The sequence below is a fragment of the Xiphias gladius genome, chromosome 12 (genome assembly GCF_016859285.1).
Source record: "Xiphias gladius isolate SHS-SW01 ecotype Sanya breed wild chromosome 12, ASM1685928v1, whole genome shotgun sequence".
Taxonomy (NCBI): Eukaryota; Metazoa; Chordata; class Actinopteri; order Istiophoriformes; family Xiphiidae; genus Xiphias; species Xiphias gladius.
The window spans coordinates 17,356,958-17,377,265 of NC_053411.1; the positions used below are offsets into that span (position 1 = coordinate 17,356,958).

At 43.3% G+C, this 20,308-nt stretch overlaps 1 protein-coding gene across 1 annotated transcript in view; it reads right to left on the reverse strand.

Moving 5' to 3' along the window:
* Nucleotides 1-20,308, reverse strand: part of trpc5a (transient receptor potential cation channel, subfamily C, member 5a) — a 74,874-nt gene that overhangs the window by 43,793 nt on the left and 10,773 nt on the right. The window contains exons 6-7 of the mRNA XM_040141100.1: nucleotides 19,629-19,766; nucleotides 18,733-18,939 (exon numbers count right to left, since the gene is read on the reverse strand). Of these exons, the coding sequence (XP_039997034.1) occupies nucleotides 18,733-18,939; nucleotides 19,629-19,766 (345 nt within the window). The remainder of the gene's footprint in view (nucleotides 1-18,732; nucleotides 18,940-19,628; nucleotides 19,767-20,308) is intronic.

The window sequence follows — 20,308 nt, forward strand, 5'->3', positions numbered from 1 at the left end:
AAACTGAAGATCGTCGCATGTTGAAGCACTAAGAATTCCCTTCATTGAAATTACGGGGCCTTAACCAAACCTCTAAAAAAAGACCCAGAGTAAAAGTACAACCACATTAGAGGGGAAATGTGTTGTATTAAAATATACAGGAAATAAAAAAATAAGATACATAAGAATAAAAATCATAAAAAGACAAAGGCAGCTGTCTTTGTGTCTCGCTTTACCCTCCTTTTTGCTTACAAGGTGCTACTGAAGCCTCCTGCTGTACCCCGTGCTGTGCAGATCAGCACCATTTTTTGTAGATCGGAGTGTGTGTGTGTGTGTGTTCGTGTCATCTGATTTGGCTGAGGCTGTAAGGTGTGTGGAAGAAACAGTGGTCTGGCAGACAGTTTGAGGAAAGGCAATTAACACAACGACTTATGAAGATAAGATGGAGAGTACAAAAACGTCACTCAACACTGCAGATGTTGTGTGTGTGTCTGTGTGTGTGTGTCTGTGTGTTTGCGAAACCTTCTAATTGAGGACACATGTTGATAGATTAATTACAGCAATAATTCATTTGGAAGTGGTGAATAAAACATGAATGGCAGTCAATATATTATTCAGCTGCTGTTGCGGATCATTGAACTACACACACACACGCACACACACGCACACACACACACACACACACACACACACACACACACGCACATACATGCAGGAAAAAGACACACAAATACACATATGCAAACAAATGTGGTCACACACTTGAGCAGACACGTATCAGTACACAGACACACACACACACACACACACACACACACAGTCCATTTATTATTGAGTCAACTGTTAATGTATAATTTAGCAGGACTGCAGGTATCACAGGCCCACAGACAAAAAAAGACACTTAAATGATTCAAGCGCACACACACAAACACAAAGTATATAGAGACACACACGTACATGCACTGGCCGCTCTGTCACGCACACACACATGAATGTTTCTGGGGTTTTATTGTGGGTTAAAGGGAGGTTAGACGTTTGAAATTAAGAAGTGGAGGCTCTCTGCTAAAACGTCTCCTTTAACCTGCAGGTCAGCAGGGAGAGGAGACGGACCGAAACAACAAGAGGAGGAGGAGAAGGAGGTAAATAATGAACCGCCAATGTCACTGTGATGCTGTTTCTTCCACTTCCAGAGGCCGGATGGCTGAGAGGAAACACAGGACTCGCCCCCTACAGAACCACAACTCGCGGGGAGTTTCACAGATTTTCATAGTAACAGCCAAGATCAATGCCTCCGCCCTAATAAAGCGGACATTCTGCTCTTAACTGTGGGCAGCTTTCACCATTCTGTACTTCTGGAACTAAATAGTTTCCCTATGAAAACTGCTGTCAGGCTGAAATTCCGGCCGCCTTTCCTCCTGCTATCTATAGTTTACCCTCCGTTCCGCACCCGCTGTCCCTCCAAATAACTCCATCTACTCCCACTCTTTTAATATCACTCTCTCTCTCCCTCACCATCTCTCCTTCATTGCTGTCATTTATCAAAATGTCGCACAAACCCCGTCCCTTTAAAACCTCCTGTTTGTTTTTTCCCCCGCTGCTTCCTCTTTCTTCTTCCATCACTTTTCCTCTCTCTTTCTTCCCTCACCTCTTTTCTGCCTGCACCTATTTCCAAAAACATCCTCCAGTTCTCTTCAGTCAATTGTCATTCCCTCCCTGTCTCTCTGCCTTTCTTTCGTCGTTTCCTCCAGGCTTCCAAAATTGTGTTTTCTCCATTTTTCTCTCTGCAGAGCAAACAAGGAGAGATATTTTCCACCTCCCCGCTGTATGTGAATCACTGGCTCTCTTGCTGACTCTATTTCTGTGCCTGGTTTCCTCAGTTCCAGCTCTCCACCTCGCTCTGGTTTTGTTTCTTCATGTCTTCCTTCCTCCTGCCATGTCAGCCCATAACCACCAGTCTGTCTATCGCTCCATCCCTCTTTCATCCTCACCTCCTGCTCTCTCCCCCGGGTTTTTATCAACGGCGCTCCATTTTCTGTTGCGATCCATCGAATGAAACCTTGTAACCTTGCTGCCGCTGAGGCAAAAGGTTTCTTTTGGTTAACGTTAGCTAAACATCGTGGTTTCGGTTTCGGTAGGGGATTTTCATTGTCATGGTTACTGGAAAAAGAAAAAAAAAACCCATCAATCCATTGACCTGACCCTTCCCTGGTGGACTTTGTCAGCTGACGTCCCCCTTTGCTCCCGACAAACACCAGTCACTATTACCACGGCCAGCAGAGGGCTCGGTCACTTGAATGTGAACATATGTCGTCTCGTGTTGCTGAAAGGTTTCGAGTCATTCCTCCTCAGTCACTCAGTTCCAGTCTCCACTTTTTTCCCCCAACTCTCTTCGTTCCTCATTCTTCCTCTCTCTGCCCTTTTCTCCCTCCTTCTTTTTCTCACACTTTTCCTAGTTCACCTACTTATCAGAACTTCCTCTCAGCCAGCCAGTTAGACAGAGTTTGTTACTTGCTGTGTCAGCCAATCAGAGAGTTTATTTCAGGTCTGAAGGTCCTTGGCATGATGGGTAATCCGTGGCATGTGTGTATGTATGTGTGTGTGTGTGTGTGCGTGTGTGCATGTGTGCGTGTGCAATTTACCCAATAAGCTGGAATCACTGAGTCGAAACCCAAAGTTACTTTGGCATTACGTAACTCCTCACACTTTTACCCCCCCCCCCTCCCTGTCTCTCTCTTTCTGCTCAGTTTATCACAGGGAAGGTTGAAAGTTGGATCAATAACCACGGCCACATCTGCAGGGAGAGGAGAGGAGACAAGAAAAAAGGAAGAGGAGGAGAGGAGAGAAAACTACAGAAAATGAGACGGACCAAACAAAAAATGAGAGGAAACAAGAAGAGGGGAGAAGAAATGACAGGAGAGTATAGGAAACGAGGAGGGGAAAGAAAATGAGAGGAAACGAGAAGAAACAAAAGGAAACAAGAGGAAATAAGAGAAGATGAGAGGAAACAACAAGAGAGGAGAGGAAATAAGTGGGGAGGAGAGGGGAAGAAATGAGAGGAGGGAAAACAAAAATAAATGAGGAGGAAACAAAAGAATAGGAGAGGAAACAAGTGGAGAGGACAGAGGAGAAGAGACGAGAAGAAAACAAACAAGAAGAGAGGAAATGAGAGGAAAAGAGAGGAGAGGAAACAACGAGATGAGACAAAAAAGGGGAGAAGGAAATGAGGAGGAGAGGACACAAGAGTAAAGAAGAGGAAGAGAAAAAAAATGGAGAGAAAACAGCAGAGGAGAGGAGGAAATAGGAACAATAGAAGGAACAAAGAGAAGATGAGAAGTGAGGAGACAAGAGGAGAAGGGAAGAAACAAGCGGGTAAGAAATGGAAAGTGAAGAGAAAACGAGCGAGGAAGAAAAGAGGAGAGGAGAGGCAGAAGGGGAGTTAGGAGAACACAGGAAGAGGGTGGAGGAGTAGAAATTATGAAAACAAGAAGGAATGAAAGGATGTAGAGCACATTGAATGGATGACACGGTTTCCCAGGAGACAGGGACACAAGGTTAAAAAGGCAAGATGGAGTGAGGGAAGAAAAGAAAGAGAGGATGATAAAGGAGAAGACAGAGGCAGAGACGGGTGTATGGAATGCCGAGTTGGACTGGTGGAGCTGTGTGCATGCGTGTGTGTTTGCGTGTGCAGCATGTATTGATCCCAGAGAAATATGGTGCCCTTGCAGATATAATTTGCATTGATCTCATTGGAGAATGCTGACGAGGATGAGCTTACACCACTCACACACACCACTCTCACACGCACACACACACAATTACAACAACAAGCTCAACGTGAGGTCGTCAGGTGATACAATGCACCCTCTGGTGGCCGCGCCGGCGGCCCTCAACAACACCACGGGCGACTACGGCAGCTGACGTGTGGTTAGGTCGTCGTGTGTTTAGTCCTCGTTAGTCAGCAGCTGAGAGGATGCTGCTGCTCTCCTACAAAATCGGCCAGGATTCAGTCATCTCCTGGAAGACACGCTGACGGGACCCACTGGAGGGTGTGGGTGTTCAAAAACTGTTCAAAGGTCAATCTGCACACACCAGCCGACTACAGAGAATAACACGCAGAGGAACAGCTCGTTCTTCAACCTTGTCCTCACTGAAACAGGTATTTAGCAAAACGAGTATTTTCCTCCTGGTTCTTAAATACCCCGGTTTATGCGTATCCGCGTGGACGTGTGAAACGGAGAGTCCGGGGAGCGATGACGTCGCACCTCAATTCGCTCATGCCCGTTGCTGCTTTCTGTAATGCTGCGCGGGCGCCCGAAGCAACAACAACGGCGGATTTTTAATTTGTTTACGACTCCACTTGGCATTGCCGCGCCCCTTCAACGGCCTGATGCAAAAGCCCCTGCGTCTGCTGCACCCGGTATAACTTGGTCCACAGCCCCTGCGGTTTAAAGAACGCCGGAAGCGGCCGGTTATGGATCGGGCCTTTATCGCCACCTACTGGCCCGGCATGCTTGTTTGAGCGTTTATGGGGTCTTTTTGCGTTCTCGTGTATACGTGTTTTTTTCAAACGTAGGGGGGACATATCCATTTAGGAAAATAACCGTATTAGTGTGGACAAGCCCCGAGAGTGTACGACCACTAGTGGCCTTTGAGGCTGTATTGAGACACATTAGTGCTTTGGGCTAAATGCTAACGCCAACATACTAACACGCTCACAATAACAATGCAGATGCTTAGCACATCTGCAACTGACGATTCCTTTCATTACCAGTTAATCACCCCATTATTTTCTCAATAAATCCTTTAATCGTTTTGTTTATAAAATGTGGGAAAATAGCTGAACATCCCCCAGAATCCAAGAAGTTCAGGAAAAGGAGAAAATATTAATAAATGAGAAGCTGGACACCAGATAATTTTTGGCTTTTTTTTTCTTAAAAAAAGATTTGAAAGATTAATTGATTATCAAAATAGTTGATTATAGTTGATTATTCAACTAATGTCTCCCAACTATTCTCCCACAATGCACAAACAACGTGGAAACTTTGCTCATGGTTGGAAAACAAATAGCAGACGGTGGTAATAACGCTCCAGAAAGATGGAATATATCCTAGATTTTAATGTTTTTTTGTGATATTGTCAGTATTTTAGTTTACTAACTGTAAAAACAGTACACTGCGACCATTAGTACGTACTGTCACTGGGACATAGCTTTAGCTTAGCGTCTGAGCATCCTACCGTTTGCTAAATAGCATTAAATACAAAGTAAAGCTGAGGCTCAGGGGCATGTCATTAGTTTTTGCGTGTATTTAGTCATAAACCAAAACATCAACATCAACATTGACCATCAACCACTGAGATTTTGTTGAGAACCACAAACACCAAGTTCATGGTGGCACTAGAGAAAAAGCCAGTGGATGGTGGTATAGTCTGGACATTATAGTGGTGGACACCCAACTGTGACGATACAAATGTCATTATAGATATTTTTCTTTTTGACGACATACTGTTTCTTCTGATTTTAAAACCTTGCAACTAAACTACAAAATTTACACAAAACCCATTTGTGTTTCACACTGTTTGATGTACAGTCACATTCGCTACTGTAACATGAACTTTTCTTACATCATGAAGCTGAATATGAAACGAAATGAAGGTTCGATTTCCTACAGTAGCGGAACAAGTTAGCAAAGGACATGCAGGTCTCAGTTTCCCATCACAGACACACATCCGCAGAGTCGCAGCGTTATATAATTTGCTCTAAAAGCCTGGTGTTGGTGAAACATTGTGGCAGCACTCAGTGTGTGACACCTCGACCTCCATCATACAGATCATACACGCCAACACATGCATAAAGAACACGAGCACATCCACAGACGACAAATACGGGACACACAAAGCAGAGAGCCAGGAGGAGGCTATCCAGAGTGAAAAACAGACCAGAGGAGGTACAAAGGAGAGAGACACGAAATGGGTAGAAAAACACAATGAATGAGTTAATGAGAGGAAGAAGAAGGGGAGCGAGAGAGGGGTTCGTACAGAAGGAGAGAGAGAAAGAGATGTAGCGAATTAATGGGGCAAGACGGAAAAAGATGAAAGGGAGAGGGGCAAAGGAGGGAAAAGGAGGGGAAGCTGTGACATTAAGTAATGGAGAGATGGGAGGAGGGAGAAAGAAAGATGGAGCGAGAGAGAGGGTGACAGGGAAAGTAAAGGATGTGACAGAAAGAGGGAGAGGAGGGAAAGAGGTTGCAGTTTGTGGAGGGCTTACGTAAGTGTACTGACAGTGCTCCTCAACTGTCTCCTGAGAATGCCACACACACACACACACACACACACACACTTGTGCTTGCGAAACCCACAAATTGGAAGATGGAGTCTCATAAACACAAGACGGCAGGACAAATAACACACCCCCACACACTTGCACGCAAAGAAACATCTGCATGTGCACTCACAATTAAGCACATTCCAATAAAGAGCACATACACACACATAAAGGATGTCTGGAGAGGCCAGTGTCGCATCTGTCTGTCAACATCTGTAGGTGTCATGGCGTCCAGGGGCACGTGTTCCCGTCTGCATCCTTTCCAACCACAAGTCTCCCACGTTGCCTTTCTCTGTCTTCAGTGTCTCCCTCTCTCTTCGAGTCATTACATCTCTCATTATGGGCATAAAATGCCAGCAAGAGCAGAAATTTCTAGCAGAGAAATGCAAAACAAAACCGGAGACCATCTTGCGGTGTCGACGGGCGTCGCCAGCCACGATGCCCGTCGCTGTGTCGACGTGCGGTCCGACCCCTGCGACCACACCTCGGCCCGTATTTTTATCTCAACTACACACCGGGAAAGTTTCCTGACCGTGTCTTGCAAAATTTGTGACGCTACCGTGGTGACAATATCTGCCCACAGGCGGACAGACAGGCAGACAGGCAGACAGGCAGACAGGCAGACAGGCAGGGAGAGAGAGAGACAGACAGAGAGACATGTAAACACCTGCCAAAGTATTCAAATATGTCTCCGTTGTGGTTCCCATTACAGTAGGTGTCTCCAGGAGCACATTTTGCTATGATGACACACACACACACACACACACGCACACATATACATAGTATAAAAGTTAATATCAATATTTATGCAGTAGTCGACATTGGCGGAATTAGAGTTTGTGTTACCGGACTTAAACTCAAGTGCTAGTTTATACACATCTGTGATGACAAACTAGAACTTCATCTCAACTTTGAACCTGCCAGTTCTGTGTTTTAATGGATCGTAAAATAATGTCGCCGCTGCCACCAGCCTCTCGCCACCGTCAGCTGGCGGCATGACAGCAAAGTGATGCCTTGAGTCGGGGTAGTAAAGGGAAGCAAGATGCTAAAAACCTGGAAATAGATATACGCAATTTTAATTTCATTTATTCATTTATTTATTCGTGTATGTACAGACAGTTTCTAAGTCACCTGCATCAGGTTTTTCTCAAATGTGAGTTTTATGCGAAGTCTTTGCCTGCTGCCTTTTGTTAGCCAAACGTGCCCCTTATTACCGTCTCTATTCTCTTTAGTAACTGACACATTTGAGAGACATATTAGAAAGAGTACTGAGTCCAAATGCACAAATATTTGCAAATATAAGCTTAGCTGATTTGCAGACGATTTGATCTTATTTCAAGTAAACCACCCAACCGTTGGAACTGTGCCTTTTTTTGCCAATGGTGGGTAGCTGGTAGGCCTTTCAGTTATTTTGAAATATCTGGTTTGTAATTACTCTCATTTGCATTTCAGAGGTCATGACATAGAAACATACCTACCTTTTAATTTTCCCTCTGATAAATGATTTAAGAAAACATTTATTTTTGTTGACACCCGCCTCTCTCTCTCTCTCTCTCTCTCCAACTCTTTCTTTCTTCTTCCGATCTTCCCTTCTCTACTTTTCTGTCTCTCACTTTAATCAAAACTTTGGAAAATGGCTGATTTTTGCACACAGCCCTCTCTCTCTCTGTTTCCGGTTTCCGGTTTCCGGTCGTGAGCGTGAGCGTGAGTTTAGCGGGAGTCGTGAATTGTTTTCTGTCTGTTTCTGGATTATCTCTCCATCTTTTCCTCTGTACGTGATCAGGTGAGCTTTATTTTTCTAAATCGGTTTATTGTTTTGTTTGCCGATCGATCGCTCGATCGGTGGTCTTGTCAGGAGGTCTCCGGGAGTGATGCCACCCCCGTCTATCCGGCAGGGAGTGCGGCCGGTCCCGCCGGATAGAACCGTGACCGTGGAGGAGGTTCCACTGGCCGCAGGTGAACAGGTGGGACACGATCCGCTGTGTTTTGCCTCCAGAATGAACCGAGCGCCGGTTCTGTTCCTGAAGGACGAGCCTCAGGTTCATTGCTTGACCGAGAGCGGTTTGTTTATCAGGGAGATTTCCGTGCAGGTCTCTCCGCTGTCGGTGCCCTGTCTCCGGTGTTCCGCCGGAGACCGAGCTCCGCGGGTTCGGTAAATTCGCCAGCGGGATCCCAAACTGAGGCACGTCCAGTCTCTGAGGCGGCAGGTGTTCATGTTCCTGGACTCGCCGACCCAGACGCTGGACGTGTCTTTCAGGGTGAGGCACGGTGATGGCCACTACCTGGTCTACGCCAGCTCAGGGCAGCTCAAATATTTCGAGTGTGGAGACGTTGGTCACAAACGATTTGCGTTTCCGCATAGACGACAACTGGTGGAAGCGGAGGCGGGCTGCCCCGCCCGGGCCGAGGCTCCGGCGGGCTGCCCCGCCCGGGCCGAGGCACCGGCGGGCGAGTCTGCTCTTGCCGGGGAGGCGACTGGGCCCCTGAGGGGGTGGACGACGGTGCTGCAGATGCCGGTTCACAGTCCGACAGTAATAACCAGCAACAAGCTTCTGAGACTGCAGAAAACCTGAGGAGCTCTCAGTCCGCAGGGGCTGAGGTAAAAAAGGTGTGTTCAGTAGCCAGGTATCAGATGCAGGAGGAGACATGGAGTATGACTCCGAGTCAGACCCTGTATCTATTGGTGAGAGTCCTAACAGGGACACAAACCTCTACTCTCTAGAGGAAATAAATCAGTTCCTGGATGAAACATTTGGAAAATCTGTTAAAGTGAATGATTATTTCAGAGACGTTGACAAATTCATCAGATCTGTTGGCATATTAAAAAAAACTGGTTGGTTTTGACATTGTGGATGAAAAGAAACGCTTCCGTCTAAAAAAAACACATCACAACTTTGAGGAAAGAAGGAAAAAGTAAAACTGCTGAAAGGACTAGAAGGTCGCTGACATGATCATCTACCACAAGGTGTTTTTCCTCTCTACTGTTCCCTGCTTGTCTCATGTCCGATGCTCTTCTCTGACGGTCGCCGTCAGCCAGATGGCATCGGGACGGGCACCAGGGATCAATGGTCTCTCCAGTGACTCCTACAAGCATTTCTGGAATACCATCGGACCCGACTTACATGGTGTTCTGTTAGTGCTTTAGAACAGGATCTCTCCCAGTCTCCTGTCAGCGGGCGGTGCTCTCCCTGCTACCCAAGAAAGGAGACCTGGCCCGACTTAAGAACTGGAGGCCAGTTGCCTTCCTCTGTACAGACTATAAGGTGCTTTCCAGAGCCTTATCAAACAGACTTAAGGACGTCCTGGAAATAACTGTAAATACAGACCAGACTTATTGTCTACCAGATAGGACAATCATGGACATCATTTTTCTCCTACGAGATGTTATTGAAGTTTGTAAATATTACAATGTAAATTGTGGGATATTGTCTTTAGATCAGGAAAACGCTTTTGACAGGGTGGATCACTCTTACTTGTTTTCTGCACTTAGGGCTTTTGGTATTTGTGATGGTTTTCTGGCTTGGGTTGGTACCTCGATCGTCCTCCTACTGTTTCTGCTTATGCAGACGATATGTACATCTTTGTTTCCAGTCAGGAGGATGTTCAACATCTGCAGGACACCCTGACTCTTAATGAAAAAGCCTCATCTGCACGGCTGAACTGGACAAAAAGTGAAGCTCTGGTGGTGGGACAGTGGTGGGATCAGGCAGTGCCTAGTCTGCCTGGAGGACTCCAGTGGGGGAAGAAGGGGCTGAAGGTGCTGGAAGTTTTTCGGGCACCGAGGGCTTTCAGAGAAAGAACTGGGAGGGAGCTAGGGAGAAAGTGTGTGTGCTCGGTTGTCTAAATGGAAATGGCTGCCACCCCAGTTGTCATATAGGGGAGGGGTTCTGATCGCCAATAACTTGGTCTCCTCGACTCTTGGCACAAAGTTATCGCTCTGACGCCACCAAGGGGCCTGATGGAGGAAATTCAGAAAGCCATCCTGGACTTCCTCTGGTCTGGTTACCACTGGGTCAGAGCAGCAGCCCGACATCTGCCTGTGGCTGAAGGGGGGCAGGGACTGATCAACATCCAGTTCAAAATGGCCTCATTTAGACTCCAGACCGCACAAAGGCTGCTATACAACTGTTGCCCAAGCTGGTTCGACACAGCTCATCTGCTGCTGAGGAGAGCCAGGCGACTGGGTTATGACAAACAGCTTTTCCTCCTCCAACCGGAAACAGTGGACCTAACTGGAATGACACCTTTTTACAGCTCTGTCCTGCAGGCGTGGCAGATTTTTAAGATCACACGTTATACAAATGAAACTCCGAGCATGTGGTTGTTTGAAGAACCTTTGTTTTTCACCAACCTTATACAGACCCAAACGCTGCAGTCTGCCAGCCTGCGAACCGGTCTCAGGGCGGCCGGCTGCACCAAACTAGGACTTCTGATGAAGGTGATGGCAACATCGGTGGTAGACGTGGGAAGGAGGAGCAACATCACCTCTACCAGGCTGATTTACAGAGTGGTGGGTGATGATGTGACGATGATCTGGGTTTAGTAATGTTTTTAAAAAAAAATCAAGTCTTTCTCTCTCTCTCTCTGTCTTTCTCTCATTTTTTTTCATTTTTGCCCATCTCTGTTTATGTGTCTTCCTCCTCCTCTGTTCATGCTTCCGTTTTCCTCCCTGCATGTGTTTCTGTCAGTACAGTGACTTTTATTGGCATGAATGCGAACGAATGTGAAACAACGCTGCCAAACAAGAACCACATTTGTTGGGGCATCTGTGGTCTGCAGACTTTAAGTCTGTTTTTAATGCTACAAAGACCTGGACACGTGCACGTAAAAAAAATGCATAAACCGACTGAACCAGTCTGATTGCAGTGTTAGTGAAAGAATAATGAAAGTGGCTTATGTTTCAGGTGAATATCACCAAATTCAAATTTTAGTGATAACAAACTCTATTGTGACCATATACACCATACAGTTTCTGACCATATATCATGTAAAGGATTTGCATGGACTTTGAAAAACGTTTTTTTCAAATATTTTCCTATTTTTACACAAAAAGTGGATGCCCAGTTAGGGGAATTATTTGGTTTGAATAGTATAACCGTTATACATAGTTCTGGTTATTGAACCATAATACTGTCTGAATATCTACTGAATTATAGCCTGGAGCATTAAAAACTGTTAAAGACAAAAATATAGCAGCAATTCTCTTTTTTATTCTCTGCTTAATTTAAATGATAATTGAGTCAGCGTTAGACTGAATTACATTTAGATAATGTTTCTGAACAATAAACACTGAGGAGCTGTCTAGTTAAATGACAACAAAGTGGGGTTTGTTGGAAAACATTGTAATACTCATATAGTGGAACCTTTCCAACAATACCCTGCTCCGATTAAGCTGGAACTGGAATTTCCTGTAATAAGGTGAAAAATGTAGATGACACATTGCACAATGTTTCCAACATAAGAACGTGTAGTATCTCGGCCCCTACCATCTGTTTCTCCCGCCCATGCGCTGTCTGCCTCAGTCGCAGATACTTGGCCACATACCGTACATATTTTCTCTAATAGCTCCCCTCCTCATCGTCACAACATCCCTCTCTCTCTCCCCGTCCTCCTCTGTCTTTATGTCTCGCTCCTCAACAATTTGAAAAAGTCTTATAAAACACTGACAGCTCCCTTTTCCTCCCTGCTTCCTCCTCAGCTGCTTTCCGACTCCTTTCTTCTTCTCATCGCTCTCCTTATTTCCTGCTTCTCTCTCTCTCTTCGGACTAAATTTGAGAATATGTCTTATTTTAGAGCGGAGAGTCGCTTCTGCAGTCTTCGGAACGCCACGGGATGTTCTGAAAATAAGACTTTCTACTCTCTTTCCGGGTCTTGCTCAAAGGACCACTCTGCCAGAGCTGCAGCCAATTATACCTCCCAGCAAGGTGTAGTAGATGGCAGCCCACTTCAGTGCAGGCAGACGGCAGAAAAACGCAGACTGCTAGTCTGGTTCCTCTGATTTTCTGTGAGTCATGTTGCAAGGAAGAATGGCAGATATTTAATTAGCGCATTACTGTCTATGGTGCAATATTGTGAGGAAAATATGAGCCTGGGACCATTTGGTGAGATAATAATGAAATTGACACCAGAACATTATTTAGATCAAGGAAGACTATGCTCGACTGTGCATTCACTATTAACGCCATAAAAAACCTACAACTAGTTTCCATTCAATCTTTATTTCTTTTAACAAAATCCTTACTACGTACATCTGTCAGATGACAATCCTAAAGTATGTAACACATTCGCAAGAAGTTGGTTGGAGACTCACAATTGGGTGCAGTTGTATAGTATTACAATGCTAATAAAGTCTGTTCAAAACACTTAAAAATCCTGTATGCTCCTTGAACATACAGCCTTTACTGGATTCCTGATCCAGTGATTCATCCACTGCACAGAAACATAATAAATCGTTTTGATAATTAATCCTCATCAAAACATCATTCATAAAGCAAAAAAGCCCAATATTTGCTGGCTCCCGCTTCTCTAATGTGCATATATTCAGCTTTTCTCTGTTAAACTGAATTCCTTTGGGTTCTTGGTTAGTTGGTTGGACAAATTGAGCGATTTCAAGACCTCATCTTGGGCTCTGAGAACTTGTGATGGCCGTTCTTCCCTTTTCTGAAACTTTATAGACCAAACGATGATAGCCGATTCAAGGAAAAAACGTTTCACTCCCAGCATTTTTCAATTTATAATTCTGGCACCATCTGTGTGCCGCAACTACAGTGTGGTTAAGGTGTGGCTAGACCGTGAGAACAGTGAAATGTTAAAATAGAAAACACTGACTACTGAGGCGAATGGAAATGAATGACAAAATGTTCAAAAACCAGCCAGAAAGCCATATTTCGTCACAGTGTTTGATGATTTGTTGGAGTTTTAGCTGTTTGGATTAGACAGATGATAGATAACCCTATTAATCCCCAGAAGAGAAACTATTTTGGTCGCCCATACACGATAACAAGAGATACAGAACTCAGACAGCTCACAGCAGACAAAATATGAATATGACACACAACAGTAGTGACTCTAACACACAAACTAACACATATTCCAAGAGCGCCTTAGTGGAGCTCAGGAGCCTGCCTTGCTACTAAAGGTAGGCTAAAAGTAATATATTAATACAATCAAATAGTTTATAAATAAAAGTACTACAATAGTGGATCTAAAAACAGTACCCATGATACAGAAAATGAAAAATATGAAATAAAGCCTTTACAATGAACAAACACAAACCCAAAACTCGAATCTCAGGAGACGACAAGTACCACCTGTCATTCATAAGTTTAACAGCTGTGAGCAGAAACGGTGGATGACCCTCAAACTGAAGTATGGTCTGAACTGGTTCTTCCCTCCAAAACCATCTCTGGTGAATCAGGAGTCAACCCCATTAAAACCAGTCTTTTAAGAAACTTGTTACTCTCGTTCGGCAGTGACGCTGTTACCACGGCAGCATGACGCAACACACCGGCCACTAAAATCCCACCGTTTGCTGCTCGAATATCGCTTTTAAAGAGGTCGTTCATATCCTCGGGTTCTATGTTGGGGTTTGCACATCCACAGACACACGCAACCAAGCACACACACACAACACCTGCCCCAATCGTTCTAAGTGTATTTATGCCCCCCCCCCCCCCGTTAAGCCATCGAAAACCAACCTTTAAATAATGACTAACAAATGTGACGATGATATACAGGTACAGAATGTACTGTGTATGTGTACATGACATACACAGAGAGATAAATAGAATGTACTTAAACCATTGGGGAAATTGTTTCGCCATTGCTCACTGCTCACCAGATGTGAGCAGTAATAGAAAATAATGAGGAGTTGCTGTTCAAGCTGCAAAATGAATCATCTATTTAAAGCTTTCCTTGTTTTTTTTTTTGTTATAGAAAAAAGTTCTCAATTTATATGCTAATGTCTACAGTCATCTCCCCCTCCTCACAAGGTATAGATTATTTATTGAATCATCACCTCTGTCACCACCACACAAGGGCAAGTAAGCAGCCCTCATCTCCCTCTTCACCTCTTCCCCACAGCTCATTCCCCCCACTTTAGAGAAGCACACCCTTCGTTGCTCCATCTATCCTTCACTTTCCCTCCTTCCGTCATCTTTGTTCACCATGCCTGGGACATTAAGTTTCTACTAAATCTTCCCCAGTGTCACCACTCCTGCCTGCGCAAAAAAGTACTTCACTTTTCTGTCTATCCTTCCCTCCATCCACCTAAATCCCTTGGCCCGGAAAGGCACTTCCCTTCCCCCCTTCTGCCTCCCCTTTTATCCATCCCCACATTCTCATTAATCTTTTGACATCACCGTGCCTCGAAGGGGGAAAAAGTCATTCCCTCCTCCTGTTCCCTGTGTTTCTCGATACCCTCTACATCCTCTGAAAAGCCTTCTTCATGTTTTGGTAGTTTACACGCCAGCTCTGTTGTCTGTCTGGGTATTGAACCTCAAACTTTTTTTTTTTTTTACATAGTCAGTCCTTTTTTCTTTTTTTTTTTTTTTTTGCTACGTCAAGTATCAAAATCTGTCAGGTACCATACACTGGCATCAACCTTGCTGAAATTCATACTCTTATTCACTGAATTTTGCCTCAATTGATGTTAAACTGTGTGTGTGTGTGTGTGTGTGTGTGTGTGTATGTATGTATATGTATGTGTGTGTGTGTGTGTGTGTGTGTGTGATATATATATAATTTTTGTTTTGTTTTTTTTTGCTTAAGTTTTTAGCTAAGTTTCTTATGTGGCTCCTTAGCATTAACACAGTTAGCACAAATACTTACAGTATGAGCAGCTAGCATGTTGACCTGCCAACTTATGTATGCAACATCCAGAATATTAACATGTGAACACTTACAAAGTACAACTGTAAAATTTTGAGTACGCCAACATTAAGTGTGCAATGTTTAACTTGTTAGCATATCAGCGTGCAAAGTTATCCTTATTTGTGAATACAGCTTATAAAAAGTTAGCAGGTTAACATGCTCACAGTTAGCTTGTTAGCATGCAACGTCTGGCATATTAGCATGTGCATGATCACATTTGCCATAACGTGCAAAAATTTTGGGTGTAATGTTTAGGATATAACATTCAGCATATTAGCATCTGAACATATACACAGTTAACATGTTAACATGCTTAAAATTAGGATGCTGAATATGCTATGATTAAGCATGCAATGTTAAGCATGTTAGCTAAGCTAACATGACATGTTATGCATGTTCACAGGTGAATAAGGCATCAAAAAGTTAGTATATTAACATATTGACATTTAGTCTGTGTTTAGTATGTTAGCTTTTTAGCATGTAACGTCCAGCATATTAGCATGTGAGCACATACACGACATATACATTAGCATGTGAGCATGTATATATTTAGCATATTAACATGCAAAAATTTTGAATGTAATGTTTATCATACAACATTCAGTAAATTAGCATGTGAACATAGTTAGCATGTTAATGTGCTTATATTTAGTATGCTGATAATTAGTATGTTATGGTTAAAATGTTAGCTTGGTAGCATGTAACAGTCAGCACGTTAGCATAAATGAAATGGTTGCTTTTATTTGGACTGCAACTAAAATTAGAGAAGTTGTCCTCTTTCCTTAAATAAAAAAAAAGTTTTAATTGAAAAACATGTTAATGTTCCTCAATTCAAGGCATCATAAAGGGTTCACTTTGGTATCAGGACCAGAACCCAGGTTTTGCGTTGGTGCTGTATTAATAATTTCCATATTAAACGATATCAGTCCTAGTCAGAGGTGAAGTCTGTAATTATGAATGAACCTTACCTGCAGGACAATTGTACTCAAGCCTTTTGAAAACGATTATAAGAATGTTTTGCCCCAGTATGACATGCAGCGTAGCCCTATCTGCATCTTTGTGTGTCATGTGTCTATTTTATATTTGTAATTTTTGCTTGCAGAAAAGAAAAATGCCTCCCTGCACAAAGTTTCTGTGAGTAATGAGGATGACATATTTTTTAAGACTCATACCAAAAATTCAGACTTGGCGCAAACTCTTATAATGTTTACCCCTTAGATTTTCTCTACCTGGGGAGAGAAAACATGTCAACCACTTCCTCTAGCACTCCCTCAATCTATCTTCCCACTTCAGATCTTTACCTTTGTTACCTCTTGTACTCAAGAGAGTGAAAGCACTTCACTTCCTGCTCTTATGTCTTCCTGTCTCCCCAAATCCATCTATGTAGCACCCCTTGGCTGCTGTCATCCCTCCTCCTCTACTCTCCTAACATCCGTCTGGCAGTATCCCTCCGTCTCAGAAAGCTGGAAACAGTGGGGAGCAGACAGGCAGCCGAACGGCGAGAGACGGAGATCGCCTCAGGGGCTTTCTAACTCTGTTTTGTTCTTTCTATCCCATCAAATCTCCATCTCCTTCTTGCTCTTGTGCTTGCTTGATCCCTCGTGCTCTCTATTCTTCTCTCTTTGTGTCCCATGAAATCTCTCTTTCGCGTTTGGTATCTGTTCGGCTTGCTCCAGCTCATTATCTCCCTCAGTCCTATCCTTTTCCTCGCTGTCCCATTCATCGTCCATTCTTCTCCCCACACCTTACCCGCCCACCGAACCTACCTCTGCTTTCCACACACTGTCTGTTTCCATTGTGTACATCCTCTCGCTTTCTCACTCTCCTCTGACAAGTCCCATGAGGAGAGCGAGTCCCTGAATTCCTCAAAGACAAGGTAATGATGTACAACAGGACTGTGTGTAAGAGTGTGTGTGTGTGTGTGTGTGTGTGTGTGTGTGTGTGTGTGTGTGTGTGTGTGTGTGTGTGTGTGTGTGTATTTTAACAAACGTAACTAGGGTAGAAAGTTGTAGTCCATTATCCTCAAATGGCTGAAGGTTTGATTCCCATTTTTGTATTGTATTTGAACTATTGTATTGTTATTGACATTTAGCATGTTAACAAGCTAAATATATACATATATTATATAACACCAAACACGTTGGATTGTTCAGCATATTAGCGTGAACACAACTGGCCTAGTGACAAGCATACACTTAGCATGTTGACCTGCAAACGTATAGTGTGTAGTTTTTAGTTTGGAAGCTTGTTAGCATGTAATGTTAAATGAGCATATTAGCATGTGAACACAATAGTAGAGAGAGTATCGAAAGCTGGCACCAAAATTGTTGGTCAGATTTTGTGTTCTTCTTTACTTTCCTGATTCAAATCCTAATTTTGCCAACTGTAAACTGTACTTTCTTTTTGCCAAAGTTTTTACAAGGCTGCTTAGCTGCTTAGCCCGTACAGATCTAACATATTGACCTATATACAATTAGCATGTTAACCTGCCAACTTACATGTGCAATATTTTGCATGCTAGCTTGTTAACATCAGAATGTACGCGAACACATAGTTAGGACACTAACATCACAACATGCAAAAATGTTTTACATGTCATTTAGCATGTAACATTCGGCGTATTAGTGTGTAAACATATACACAATAGCATGTTAACAAGATTACAATTGTTTTAATATGATTAATTAAGCAGTGTTTACCATGTTAGCTTAATAGTATGTCATTTAGCAAGACTATACAAAGTCACTAGCTTATATTACCGTACCTTTTAATATATGTAAACATATCAACATTTAGTTTGTAACGTGTAGCATGTTAGCCTCTGAGGATGCAGTATTCAGCACATCTGCGTGTGAACTTATGTTAGCATGTTAGCACACCAATTAATATGTAATATTTATCATGTCTGCTCATTAGAATGTATTGGTGTTATTAGAATAGGAACATATGGATATTTAACATTAACATGCAAACTCAGGGCATCACCAAGCCTAAAAGTATTCATCCTGAATGTTATTAATTGCAGCATATCAAGCTGTCCAAAAGTTGTTGCAGTTTTCACTCTGGACCAACGTGTTGCACTGACAATGCCATCCCTACAGCCATGCTGCAAGTATGGTTATAAATAAATAATGTATGTATGTAAATGTATGTATGTAATGTAAATCAGTTTCTATTGCATTGGAATTTGATAACCAACCGTGACACCCGTGAAGGTGCACATTCATAAATAATATTAACTACTGTACAAACACCAGCACGCACATATGATGTACCGTGCTGTACTCGCAAAGTTTCCAGCAATATTTGCAGACACAAACACAACATTGCTGTTGTCAGGTGAACAAGCAAGCTCCTTTAACATGTCAGCCTTCAGTAACCAAGGAAAACACAGTTGTTTCAGCTGTATGACACTGTATTTCTGGTCTTATCTAAAGGGGCTTGAGAGACTTTTCTGAGCCTAAAAGTTTAAAAAAATGTACAAAAAATAAACTCCCAAAACTGTACTTCTTTTCCTTTTCCTTTTCCATGAATAGGAGCTATCCAGGTCGAGTCCATACCTCTTTTTGGTGGTATTTGATGGCCAGTTTGAGCTTGGCCAGGTCGTGGCACTGTCTGGGATCCAGTTCCTCGCTCTGGTCGTTGTCTCTGTGGTTCAGGATGGTCTCCAGCTCTCTTGAACTCCTGGCCTGGTCCAGTAGGTCTTTGGCGAACCGTTTGCACTGCTGAGACAGCTCCTCATACTCCTGACGAAACTCATTCTCCACCTGAGAGGAGGAAGATACTGAGGTTGTAAGAGTTGTAGGAAACCTATTTGGAGTATTTGAGGTGAGTTCTTAACTGTCTTCAGCTTCGACTTTTATGGTTCGATTCGTTCTCCAGCTTTCTAGAACTGCTAGTCAAAAATAAAGGAATTAGAGACTCTGCTCTGTAAGAGGAGAATATCCGCTCTCGTTACCCAAGATAAAACTTAGCCTGAAGGAATGGCAACAGAAATTATCATAAGTTATGAGGCTTTTAGTGGTGACAGTTCTACATCTTTTGGCAAAGAAAAAAAAAGTTCACTGTGAAATAGAGGTACACAGTTACTTATAATAGCACGAGGAAACACTTCAGGAAAATGAGTTGCATATAAATTATATTGAAAGCTGCTGCTTCCATGAGGAGGTCTTAAGCGCCTCTGGAGCATCCTGGTGGACCAACTCTTTAAAGTGACACTGTAAGTAGGTGACTCATTTAATTTGACAGTAAGCCGTATATAGTGGAAATAAAAGCTGACAGAAATCATGAGGCTAATCCTATCTCAGCCTAAATACTGCACAGCTGCACCGGACAACTCTCTGTACCGATAAGAAAAAAACCTCAGCTTCCACTATAGTGCAAACAGTGTGTACCCTGAGGGGCATCCCTGTGCTTTGCCAGCAAACACTCGGGTAAATGTCACTGATATCCACACCTTGCTGAGCTCTTTGAGTTCCCAGCCCAGTCTGAAGGCAGTGAGGATGGGATCCTCACTGGACAGCGCGATGAGGGACGGCGAGGCCAGAGCCTTGTAGATGTTGAGTCGAGACCGCGAATGCCGAAGGCTGTCAACCTACGGAAGGAGGCAGGGATAAATAAGAGGAAACAGACCCATCCCTTTTAAGGTTTAGAAGTAACACATACCATACCGTACCATGATCTGCTTCATCTTCTTAGGAGACCGAAGACATTCAATCTTAAAAGTATAAAACCCTGATTGAGATTGTTTTAACATTCCACTTGACATCATTTTATGCTTTGCCGATGTTTTGTAATCATGATTGCTCTCTATCATACATGTTCCTATCAGACCTTTAATGTTGCGGTGGACCGTGGAAATTTGAATGATTGGTTTGGTGAATCCATGCGCTACATAAACACTGAAATACTGTACACCAGCCGAAATACAATACAAGCCTTCAGTGCTGTCACTGATTATTTTCATGACCGTTTATTCTGCCGAATATCTTGTCAGCTAATTGATTTATGGTTTTATCTGTCAAATGTCAGAAAATAGTTGACAATGCCTGTTTCAATTTCCAAAAGTCTAAGATGATGTCCTCAAATGTACTGTTTTGTCCAACGGTCCCACACCCAAAGATATTTAATTTACTA